This window comes from Cucurbita maxima, unplaced genomic scaffold (genome assembly GCF_002738345.1).
Source record: "Cucurbita maxima cultivar Rimu unplaced genomic scaffold, Cmax_1.0 Cma_Scf00029, whole genome shotgun sequence".
Lineage (NCBI taxonomy): Eukaryota > Viridiplantae > Streptophyta > Magnoliopsida > Cucurbitales > Cucurbitaceae > Cucurbita > Cucurbita maxima.
Window position 1 is genome coordinate 1,594,823 of NW_019272045.1, and position 11,420 is coordinate 1,606,242.

At 41.5% G+C, this 11,420-nt stretch overlaps 3 protein-coding genes and 2 long non-coding RNA genes across 8 annotated transcripts in view; 2 read left to right on the forward strand and 3 right to left on the reverse strand.

Moving 5' to 3' along the window:
* LOC111465647 (uncharacterized GPI-anchored protein At5g19250-like) overlaps nucleotides 1-11,420 on the reverse strand; it is a 23,739-nt gene continuing 12,319 nt past the window's right edge. The window contains exons 1-2 of one of the 3 annotated variants that reach the window (XM_023110134.1): nucleotides 1,617-1,773; nucleotides 1-639 (exon numbers count right to left, since the gene is read on the reverse strand). In XM_023110134.1, coding sequence (XP_022965902.1) covers nucleotides 131-639; nucleotides 1,617-1,713 — 606 coding nt within the window. In that variant the 5' untranslated portion in view covers nucleotides 1,714-1,773 and the 3' untranslated portion in view covers nucleotides 1-130. Of the gene's footprint in view, nucleotides 694-1,486; nucleotides 1,774-11,420 lie in introns of those variants that run through there. The other 2 variants (XM_023110133.1, XM_023110131.1) reach the window with 2 other exon arrangements.
* LOC111465749 lies at nucleotides 493-5,039 on the forward strand. The gene is made up of 3 exons (XR_002714258.1): nucleotides 493-581; nucleotides 1,596-1,773; nucleotides 4,903-5,039. It is a non-coding gene; the product is annotated as an uncharacterized LOC111465749 (long non-coding RNA).
* LOC111465680 (uncharacterized GPI-anchored protein At3g06035-like) lies at nucleotides 4,216-6,497 on the reverse strand. Of its 2 annotated transcripts, XM_023110189.1 has the most exons (3): nucleotides 6,331-6,497; nucleotides 4,357-4,896; nucleotides 4,216-4,308 (listed from the first exon to the last, which is right to left on the reverse strand). In XM_023110189.1, the coding sequence occupies exons 1-2, from the start codon at nucleotides 6,410-6,412 to the stop codon at nucleotides 4,391-4,393; spliced, it is 588 nt and encodes a 195-aa protein (XP_022965957.1). In that variant the 5' UTR covers nucleotides 6,413-6,497; the 3' UTR covers nucleotides 4,216-4,308; nucleotides 4,357-4,390. The 2 variants fall into 2 exon arrangements, with proteins under 2 accessions (XP_022965957.1, XP_022965956.1); XM_023110188.1 differs by having other exon boundaries at nucleotides 4,216-4,896.
* On the forward strand, nucleotides 5,419-7,197 carry LOC111465759. Its single transcript, XR_002714276.1, has 3 exons — nucleotides 5,419-5,603; nucleotides 6,510-6,647; nucleotides 6,843-7,197. It is a non-coding gene; the product is annotated as an uncharacterized LOC111465759 (long non-coding RNA).
* Nucleotides 7,391-11,312, reverse strand: LOC111465579 (mevalonate kinase-like). Its single transcript, XM_023110032.1, has 5 exons — nucleotides 11,025-11,312; nucleotides 9,657-9,897; nucleotides 9,329-9,582; nucleotides 7,851-8,264; nucleotides 7,391-7,713 (listed from the first exon to the last, which is right to left on the reverse strand). Exons 1-5 carry the CDS (start codon nucleotides 11,155-11,157, stop codon nucleotides 7,595-7,597), a joined length of 1,161 nt encoding a protein of 386 aa, XP_022965800.1. The 5' UTR covers nucleotides 11,158-11,312; the 3' UTR covers nucleotides 7,391-7,594.

Below are 11,420 nucleotides of genomic sequence, written 5' to 3' on the forward strand. Positions count from 1 at the left end.
TTAAGATAGTTATTTCATGAAAAACACTTGTGACTCAAAATAAAGAAAAAAATGTAATTATTGTGGCAGGATGCTTGAAATTTCCAGAACCCGACCGACATGTCGTTTGAGATGCAAAGGAAAACGGTCCTCAACCAGAGAGAAGAAACAACCCCAACAGCACGGATGACACCAAGTGAAAATGTCGAAGACCCAAATCAGACAAATTCACGGCAGAAGAAAAGCTTCCGGGAGGCGAATCGGTGGCAAAAGCGAACACTACCCATTGTTCATAACTCCCAATTCCGACCGACGTGAATTCGGGTTTGCTCCAGTACTTAGCCGTTTGGGAATTTGTGCATTCATGGAGAACAAGATTCAATGCCAAAGTGGGGATATGGAGAGGCAAAATCAGGCCATTTTTTGTGTGATTGAGCTCGATTTTGCATTTGGACAGGTAGTCGGGTAGACTAGGTAGTTGGGAGAAGTTGCTTGGTGCAATGGTGGAGCCGCTGAGGAAGATGCTGAGGGGCGACTGGTCGTCGAAGTCCCAAGCGATTTGCTTGACTAGGCAGTCTGCTTTGGAGTTCTTGTTCATGGGGGTAAGTTTTATGGACTTTCTGTAGCTGTTCATGGCCTGGAAAAGTACGTCTTCTTTCACTGCAAATGATGGATGATTTAGGTGTGAGTTTCTATGAGATAGATAGTATATAGCTGTTAGGAATCACGACTCTCCATAATGGTATGATATTGTCCACTCTGAGCCTAAGCTCTCGTGGCTTTACTTTGGGCTTCCCCAAAAGACCTTGTACTGATGGAGATAGTATTCCTCACTTATAAACCCATGATCATTCCCTAAATTAGCCAATGTGGGACTCACTCCCAACAATCCTCAACAATCCTCTCCCGAACAAAGTACACTATAAGCCTCCCCTGAGGCTTATGGAGCTCTCGAATAGCCTCCCCCTTAATCGAGGCTCGACTCCTTTCTTTGGAGCCCTCGAACAAAGTACACCCTTTGTTCGACACTTTAGTCACTTTTGACTACACCTTCGAGTCTCACAATTATTTGTTCGATATTTGAGGATTCTGTTGACCTCCCCTCGAACAAAGTACACTATAAGCCTTATCTGAGGCTTAGCTCGAATAGCCTCCCCCTAATCGAGGCTTAACTCATTTCTCTGGAGCCCTCGAACAAAGTACACCCTTTGTTCGACACTTTAGTCACTTTTGACTACACCTTCGAGGCTCACAATTATTTGTTCGATATTTGAGGATTCTATTAACATAGCTAAGTTTTAGGGCATGACTCTGATACCATGTTAGGAATCACGACTTTCCACACTGGTATGATATTGTCCACTTTGAGCATAAGCTCTCATGGCTTTGCTTTGGGCTTCCCAAAAGGCCTCATACCAATGGAGATAGTATTCCTTACTTTTAAACCCACGATCATTCCCTAAATTAGCCAATGTGGGACTCACTTCCAATAATCCTCAACAATAACAAATGATGTCTATGGATAATGGGGAATTATCAGTAAAACAGCTCAACAGGAAAGAACCCATCAAAGACAAGGAACTATGAAGCTCATATATGTTTGTGTGTGTGCTTAGAGAGAGAGAGAGAGAGAGAACCATTAGGTCCATCGCCATGTACTGAGCACGACAATAGCAGCAAGCCATGGGCAACACAGTAGAGGAAGAAGCCAAGTTTGTGGGAGGGCAAGGCCATTATGCAGCTGCAGGAGGGTCAAGGAGAAGGCATCAGGCTTGCTTGGACAAAGAATACGAGGTTCTTACCTTTTTTTTATCCTTTTATTTGGGTTCTTCCATTCTGATCTCTTTAGAATTTGCTTGTTCTAGCAATATTGCTTTGCTTTATTCGTGAAGTGTATAAGCTTTCCATATTACACTTTATGTGTTCATTAGTCATTCCTGTAAAGGCGTATAGGTATGAAATCCCACCTACCTCAGTTCTAAAATTGTCTTAACATAGTTCAGAAATGTCTTTGCAATTCCAAATGTTGTGTTATGAACTGTATAGATGTGGACCTGCTGGGATATATTCTTGCTCATTTGATTAAGGAAGGGTGTTGAGTTTCTTTTTCTCAACGTGTTTCATTTTCATTTATTCTATGCACAATATTCCAAACAGTTTAGGTGATGCACAATTCACAAGCAAGCAAAAACATATTGTAGTTCTGATTTCTATCAATAGGCATTCATATTTTAGCTTCGGATTTCGTTACCTTTTGATGATTTTGATCTTCCTGGTTGTTTTTTTGGGGGATTATCGGTATCTAAGCTTCGTTATAGTATCGTTTTATGATCGTACAGGAGGATTCTTCATGTGTTTCCTTCCATATGTTTTATTTATTTCCCTTTGGCTGCTCAGCAGGTTCTTTTCTGAAGTTGGGGTTTCTTCTTTTGTTTACTTTTTCACTTTTTACTTCCTTCCCCGATATGGGCACTGGTTCAGCTTTCTATCATAAGATGTTCTTCTTGGGATTTAAAGCTGATTCTATTAGGCTGCTGCATTTCTATTCCCCATTTTCCAATGATAAGATATCTCTTCATATTAGTCAAGTGAAGAGCTCTGTAAGTGTGAGATCCACATCCACATCGGTTGGAGAGGTGAACGAAGCATTATAAGGGTGTGGAAACCTCTCCCTAGTAGACGTGTTTTAAAACCTTGAAGGAAACTCAAAAGGGAAAGCCCAAAGAGGACATTATCTACTAGTGATGGGGTTGGACTATTACAAATGGTATCAGAGCCAAACACTAGACGGTGTGCTAGGGAGTACGTTGGGCCCTCTAGGGGGTGGATTGTGAGATCCACATCGGTTGGAGAGGTGAACGAAGCATTTCTTATAAGGGTGTGGAAACCTCTCCCTAGCAGACACGTTTTAAAACCTTGAGGGAAAACCTGAAAGGGAAAGCCCAAAGAAGACAATATCTACTAGCGGTGGGGTTGGACTATTACAAATGGTATCAAAGCTAAACATTGGACGGTGTGCCAGGGAGGACGTTGGGCCCCTTAGGGGGTGGATCGTGAGATCCACATCGGTTGGAGAGGTGAACGAAGCATTACTTATAAGGGTGTGGAAACCTCTCCCTAGTAGACATGTTTTAAAACCTTGAGGGAAAACTCGAAAGGGAAAGCCCAAAGAGGACAATATCTACTAGCGGTGGGGTTGGACTATTACAAATGGTATCAGAGCCAAACACTAGACTGTGTGCTAGGGAGGACGTTGGGCCCTCTAGGGGGTGGATTGTGAGATCCACATCGGTTGGAGAGGTGAACGAAGTATTCCTTATAAGGGTGTGGAAACCTCTCCCTAGCATACACGTTTTAAAACCTTGAGGAAAAACCCAAAAGGGAAAGTGAGATCGTGAGATCCACATCGGTTGGAGAGGTGAACGAAGCATTACTTATAAGGGTGTGGAAACCTCTCCCTAGTAGACATGTTTTAAAACCTTGAGGGAAAACTCGAAAGGGAAAGCCCAAAGAGGACAATATCTACTAGCGGTGGGGTTGGACTATTACAAATGGTATCAGAGCCAAACACTAGACTGTGTGCTAGGGAGGACGTTGGGCCCTCTAGGGGGTGGATTGTGAGATCCACATCGGTTGGAGAGGTGAACGAAGAGGGAGGACGTTGGGCCCTCTAGGGGGTGGATTGTGAGATCCACATCGGTTGGAGAGGTGAACGAAGTATTCCTTATAAGGGTGTGGAAACCTCTCCCTAGCATACACGTTTTAAAACCTTGAGGAAAAACCCAAAAGGGAAAGTGAGATCGTGAGATCCACATCGGTTGGAGAGGTGAACGAAGCATTACTTATAAGGGTGTGGAAACCTCTCCCTAGTAGACATGTTTTAAAACCTTGAGGGAAAACTCGAAAGGGAAAGCCCAAAGAGGACAATATCTACTAGCGGTGGGGTTGGACTATTACAAATGGTATCAGAGCCAAACACTAGACTGTGTGCTAGGGAGGACGTTGGGCCCTCTAGGGGGTGGATTGTGAGATCCACATCGGTTGGAGAGGTGAACGAAGCATTCCTTATAAGGGTGTGGAAACCTCTCCCTAGCATACACGTTTTAAAACCTTGAGGAAAAACCCAAAAGGGAAAGCCCAAATAAGACATTATCTACTAGCGGTGGGCTTGAACTATTATAGTAAGTTGACCGAATGATGTACAGTTATAGAATAGAAAGGAAGAAGATAAAGAAATAAATTCTTCAAGCTGTTCCATATTGTATAAAAGTGAAGGTGTACTGCATTACATGACTCCTTGAGATGTTCATTGAACGTAAATCGTAACATGTTGGAGATGAAAGGAAACAAGCGCTCATTGAACGTAAATCGTAACATGTTGGAGATGAAAGGAAACAAGCGCTATTGATCCTCACCAAAACAAAGAAATGACCCCGAAAACAATAAATCCCAAGCAATAAACCCGACCAATATTTTGAATCTGAGAGACACCAGCAGAATAGCTGCCACCAAGTGCATCAGTACCCAAAGCAATCACCAAACAATCTTTATTTTTTGCAAGGCCTACCCTTGTATAAGTTGCATTACCCAAGTACTTTGAAGCCTGAGAATGTTTGCAGCCAGCAAGCACAAGCCCATCTTCTGAGTTAGGCACGTATATGGGTAAAATAACAGCGTCTAGTGTATGATTGAGGTTAACTTGGCACTTGCTTGAGTAATGAGTGAACAATGGAAGTTGGCTTTGGTTCGATGGCAAAAGGGCGTCACCGTTGATGGTTCGACTGCAAGGCAGTTGGTTGTACAATTTCTTTGCGATTTGTTCTGCTATACATTGTGCTTTGGAGTTTTTGTTGAGATACAACTGGCTTTGTGAGTTTTTGTAGATGTTAAAGCCTTTGAAAAGCTCTTCTAAATCAACTGCAGGTAGACAGGTATTGAAGTTTCACTCATAAGTTAATGAAGATGTAACGAAGATGTAACGTCCTAGATCCACCGCTAGCAGATATTGTCCTCTTTGGGCTTTCCCTTTCGGGCTTTCCCTCAAGGCTTTAAAACGTGTTTGCTAGGGGAAAGTTTCCACACCCTCAGATCCACCGCTAGCAGATATTGACCTCTTTGGGCTTTCCCTTTCGGGCTTCCCCTCAAGGCTTTAAAACGCGTCTGGTAAGGGAAGGTTTCCACACCCTTATAAATGGTGGTTTGTTCACCTCCCCAACCAATGTGGGACATCACAATCCACCCCCCCTCGGGGCCCAACGTCCTCATCGGCACTCTTTCCTTTCTCCAATCGATGTGGGACTGCCCCCAAATCCACCCCCCTTTAGGGCCTAGCATCCTTACTGGCACACCGCCTTGTGTCTACCCCCCTTTGGGGAACAGCGAGAAGGCTAGCACATCGTCCAGTGTCTGGCTCTTATACCATTTGTAACGACTTAGATCTACCGCTAGTAGATATTGTCCTCTTTGGGCTTTCCCTTTCAGGCTTCCCCTCAAGGCTTTAAAACACGTCCGCTAGGGGAAGGTTTCCACATCCTTATAAATGATAGTTTGTTATCCTCCCCAACCAACGTGGGACATCACAGAAGACATGAAAAAGAAGGTCATTCATCATTATGAAAAGAATTGTAAGTTTGACTGACTTTATTCACACTTTTATATTTCTTTGATTTCTTTGATGAATGTGCCTAGAAAGATGACTTCCTTGTGCAGGCTTCGGCATAATAGTAGAGCAAGTACATGTATTAATAGAATAGGAAAAATGTGTTACTCGTCATTAATATGTTTGTTCTTGGTAATTGTAACCTTTTGGGAGAATCGATGACTGCATCAAAGATGCACTTGCTAGTACTAGTACATATAAGAATTCTTAATTGGCTAGTTGTAAATGGACCCCGACTATGGAACAAAGGATTATCTCAGACCTGGAGAAAAGGGTGCAGCAATTGTGACCTCTCGGGAGAATCAATGAATGCATCAAAGGCGCACTTGCTAGTACTAATACATCTAAGAATTCTTAATTGGCTAGTTGTAAATAGACTCAGACAGAGGAACAAAGGATTATCCCAGACCTAGAAAAAAAGGTGCGGTAATTGTGACCTCTCAGGAGAATCGATAAATGTATCAAAGATGCACTTACTGGTACTATTACATCTGGGTATTCTTAATTGGCTTGTTGTAAATAAACCCAGACGGTGGAACAAGGGACTATACTAGACCTGGAGAAAAGGGTATGGGAAAAACCACAGATTTTGTACTTCATGCAAAAATTTGGGGATTAAGAATTGTTTTCTGTGCAGTCAATGAGTTTTACAAACTTAGAGAGAGAGAGAGAGAGAGAGAAAAAGAGCTAACCTTCACCGTTCACTAAATGTAACAGAGAAAGCAAGCAGTGCAGAAGAGCACAGAGGCTGAGGCAATGTTTCAGGAAAGCCATGGCAGTTTCAGCAAACAAATAAAAGAATCAATCATTTTATATCTGAGTATTGCTTGAGCTGTTCTTTTCATTTTCTTTAATGTTTTTGCCTTGGCAGTGAAGGTAGCGAAATTCCGGTCCCAACTGGTTCACATATTTGCTGCCATTGGAACCCGGCAAAAAGGTTAAAGAACAAGAACAAGAACAAGAAAGAATAAGAAACGGCTCATCCTTAACGATACTCGAAGCTTGAAGGGTAAACATGCGAATATCGGATTAACTTGTTCATTTAGTTAGATTTTGTCAATTGATTTATCAAGAAAATGGATGAACTGATATTGTTCTTTGTGTCGAATCACATATTTTGGTTATCCGAAGTCTATTGTAGATCAAATCCAATACTTTAGCTACATATTTTATGCTCAATCTGCTTCATTTTGACATGATGTAGATGGATTCGTCATGTCCTTGAGAATTGAGATGTCCACAATGGGAAGGGACAGGGATAGCTTTAGTAAAGCTGAGGTCAAGGCATACCTTGGCAAGCACACCAAAAAAAGGAAAAAAAGAGATGAACTTGCCTTTTGAAGCATATGTTCCTGGTTATTTGATCAAGCAAATGTTCCAAATGAAAGCAATTTAAAGATCTTTTTGTAATACAAGGAAGGAAATTCAAACCTCCAACGCCTTGTTGAATTATGCTCATGTACTCGTGTTTATAAATACAAAGAGTTCGATTTAGAACAATAGAATTAATTTGTTTTTCAGTTAAAGCTAGAACTTGTCGATTATAACCTAAATCTTATGGCGGCTGTCATGTTGATAGAGACTTAACACATTTTTAGTTGAAATTGAAATGAGTTTCATGTAGTGTTAGGAACCACGAATCTCCATGATAATATGATATTATGATAATATGATATTATGATAATATGATATTATTTACTTTGAGCATAAGCTCTCACAGCTTTGGTTTTGGTTACCCCAAAAGACCTTGTATCAATGAAGATAGTGTTTCAATAATTCAAGATAAGTCAATTAAAAATCTCGACCAACCGACCTAGACCAAAGATAGCCCTCTGAAAAGGCAACTATTATTTTGAAAAATATTCAAGTAACATGCACGGAGTAATCAGCTAACGAGTCTTAATAAAAGGAACAAAGGGAAAAGAGTTTATTTCATTCAAAGAACAACTTGAGAATTCAAGATGAATCACCAAACAAGATCTCCGCCCCTCTTCCTCCGATCCCAGCAATGAAGCATTCGAATCCACACAACTCGAGCTCTGCAATTACTTTATCAACAACTATCTCTGAAAGTACTGTTTCACAAAGTTAAGAAAACACAAACTTGTAATGACAATAACAACAATGTCGGTTAAGATATCATTTTCGTCTACCTAGTTTGTTTTCGTTTCAATTTAATCCCTATGATTTCGTTTACGCCGAAAAAGGATACGGTTAGGCAACAGTGTAAGAACACAGCCTCCACCTCCAGCTCCTGTCAATTTGGAGACTAGCTTGTATTTTAATGTCGTTCGGAGGACGGTTTCAATAGTTGCATGGCTTACGCCCATCGACTGAAGTAAACCTTGATTCATTTCCATCAACTCGGCTAACTTTTCTTCGTTCGCAGTTAGGGAAACGTCGTCATCGACCAGTGACTGAATAAGGATCGATACTTCCTTGCTTACAGAATCGACAGCTTTAAACACAGAGTTCATGGCATCAGGATGTCTGATGGTTCTTTCTGCAACACCAGCAACTAAAGCCTTTGTGTTTCTTCCAACTTTTGTGTTTGTAATGAGCATTTTCAGTGGCATATTGGATTTAATGAGGGTCAAATTGCCTGACCTGAACTTGATCATGCTGCCTGATACATAAGAGTTTCTGACGTTGTTTACTTCAACTTTGAATGAACAAACAAGTGATAGTATGATATGATTGTACTCGAAAAATAAAAAATAAAACCTGTAGCACAGTTGGCCCGTTATGTATCGCCGTCAGCCTCACGGTTTTAAAATGCATCTCTACTGGGGAGAGGTTTTCACACCCTTATAAGAAATGTTTCGTTCCCCTCTCCAACCGATGTGGGATCTCACAGTCCACCCCCTTGAGGGAAGCCCAACAACTTTACTGGCACACCGTCCGGTTTCTAGCTTTCATATCATTTGTAATAGCCCAAGCCAACCGCTAGTAGATATTGTCTGCTTTGGCCCATTACGTATTGTCGTCAGCCTCATGGTTTTAAAACGCATCTACTGGGGGAGAGGTTTCCACACCCTTATAAGGAATACTTCGTTTCTCTCTCCAACCGATGTGGGATCTCACAATCCACTCCCCTTGTGGGGAGCCCAACGTCTTTGTTGGTACACCGCTTGGTGTCTGCCTTTGATACCTTTTGTAATGGCCAAAGTCCATCGCTAGCAGATATTGTCCGCTTTGGCCCTTTACGTATCGCCGTCAGCCTCATAGTTTTAAAACATGTCTACTGGGGAGAGGTTTCCACACCCTTACAAGGCATGCTTTGTTCCCCTCTCAAACCGATGTGGGATCTTACAATCTACTCCCCTTGAAGGAGACCCAATGTCTTTGCTATCACACCACCCGTTGTCTGGCTTTGATACCATTCGTAATGGCCCAAGCCCACCGCTAGCAGATATTGTCCGTTTTGGCTCGTTACGTTTCATCGTCAGCCTTACGATTTTAATATGCATCTACTGGAGAGAGGTTCCACCCTTAAAGGAATGTTTCGTTCCCTTCTCCAACTCATGCTGATCCCAAATTGTCTCTATTTCTCTCGCATACCAAGTGTAACAGTTCACTTTACTTCAAAGACTAATAAAATCCTATGAAGTTCACGTAGTGACCAATATAAAACAATCAATTTGAACAAAATGTGGAGAGATTATGTTAAAGAAAATGGATTTTGCATACCATATGTGCTCACTGTATTGTCAATCCCAGAGGGTTTTCCATGGATTATCTTTTCACCCTCAAAAGCCCATTTGTTCAACAACACAAGATCATCTTCTTTATATGCCATCCATCCTCGACGTTCCCGATCGACATCTACAGAACCTGATAAAGCAAGCAGAGCAGCTGAAAGTGCAACACAAAACGCGGCCGATGATCCCAAGCCAGATCCAAGAGGAAGCTCAGAAGTAATGGTCACATCAACAGGCACAAATCTGAAAGCATAGAAAATGAAATGAAGTATGCACAGGCTAACATATATAAAGCCTTTCAGTAATGAAATGCATACCCTAGGATGGAAGAATAGAGCCAAAGAAATGCAGACACTCCAGAGGCGAGCTCGATTTTCGCCTCGGGAATGTTTTGATCCTCAACCAGAGATGCCATCAATTTCAAGCAGTCTGCAGGGCATGGTGTGGGAGTTGAGATTGAACCAACAAATCCACCCAAAGCTTCCTTGATTCTACTAGTTGGCCATAAGAACTCAAGAGCCAGATCCTTCATTTGGAGTTTCACAGTATCATCCTTATCTGATATAACAAAGCATATAAATGGAAGAGGAAAAGTGAGCACAAACACTTCGAGTTAATGAGATGCAGCCAGAGCCCGAGCCCACCGTTAGTAGATATTGTTCTTTTTGGACTTGTCCTTAAGATTTTAAAAGGCGTCTGCTAGGGAGAGGTTTCCACACCATTATAAGCAATGCTTCATTCCCCCATCCAACCGATGTGGGATCTCACAATCCACCCCCCTTGGAGGCCCAACATCCTCGCTGGCACAACACCCAGTGTCTGCCTCTAATACCATTTCTAACAGCCCAAGCCCACCACTAGCGAATTTGTCCTCTTTGAGCTTTCACTTCTAGGTTTTAAAACGCATCTGTTAGGGAGAGATTTCCACACTCTTATAAAAAAATGCTTCATTCCCCTCTCCAACCTCCAACCGATATGGGATCTCACAATCCACCCCCCTTGAGGGCCCAGCGTCCTCGCTAACACACCGCCTAGCTCTGATACCATTTGTAACAGCCCAAGACCACCGCTAGCGGATAATGTCATCTTTGGGCTTTTCCTTCTAGACTTCCTCTTAAAGTTCTAAAACGCGTATTGCTAAAGAAAGGTTTCCACACCCTTATAAGAAATGTTTTGTTCCCTCTCCAACCGATGTGAGATCTCACACCCAAAGATTTTCCAATCATAAGAAAAACAATCTTAATATGCAATGATCAAAGAAGTAGAGATCACAAAGGTAGAGCTGCTAGACATCTTCAACAGTATTTAAATCTGCATCTAAGTTCTCGTCTCTCTTCCTTTTTCTTGAATACTAAGAAGAAGAGTTTCAATCAATTTTCATACATTCAAATGAAGAACACAGAAATGTGAATATGAATACAACATGAACAAGAAAAACACCCAGAAAACTAGAAATAGGAACACACTCAGATTCCAACCCAGATTTACACAAAAACAAGCATTAAAACCCATAAAACGAAATGGGATTGATCGAAAGACCATAGAATTATCATCAATGTTCATATGGGTAGCAATCAATTAAATAACCCACACAAAAGAATCTAATAATCCGCAAATTTACCCTCCAAATCAGAGATTTCAGTATCAAAAACCCAAATAAAAGTCAAACCCAAATGAGAGAATACCTGAAGAACTTGGCAATCGAACTGATGCTGTAGTGTACAGATCGACGGAAGCTGCGACGGCGGTGGATCCATGGACGACGGCATGTTCACCGGCAAGTATGATTTTCCCAGGAGCTCTAGCTTTGACTTCCATTATTTTCTAATGAAATTCAGTAGAAGAAGCTCCCAATCTTTTCTGGGTGCCGCAGCACAGTGAGCGAAGCACGTCGTTGAATTGAAAAGCTGCTAATTTAACAGCTTTACTTCTAGTACTTTCAATGCTCTTCTCAAACATCTGGCGATGATCATATAAAATAAAACAATACTAATTTCTCGCCAAACAAGAGCTTCAATAAAGGTTAAAACTCCCCTTTTTTTTTTTTTTTTTTTTTTCATTCCTAACAAATTTTTATTTTT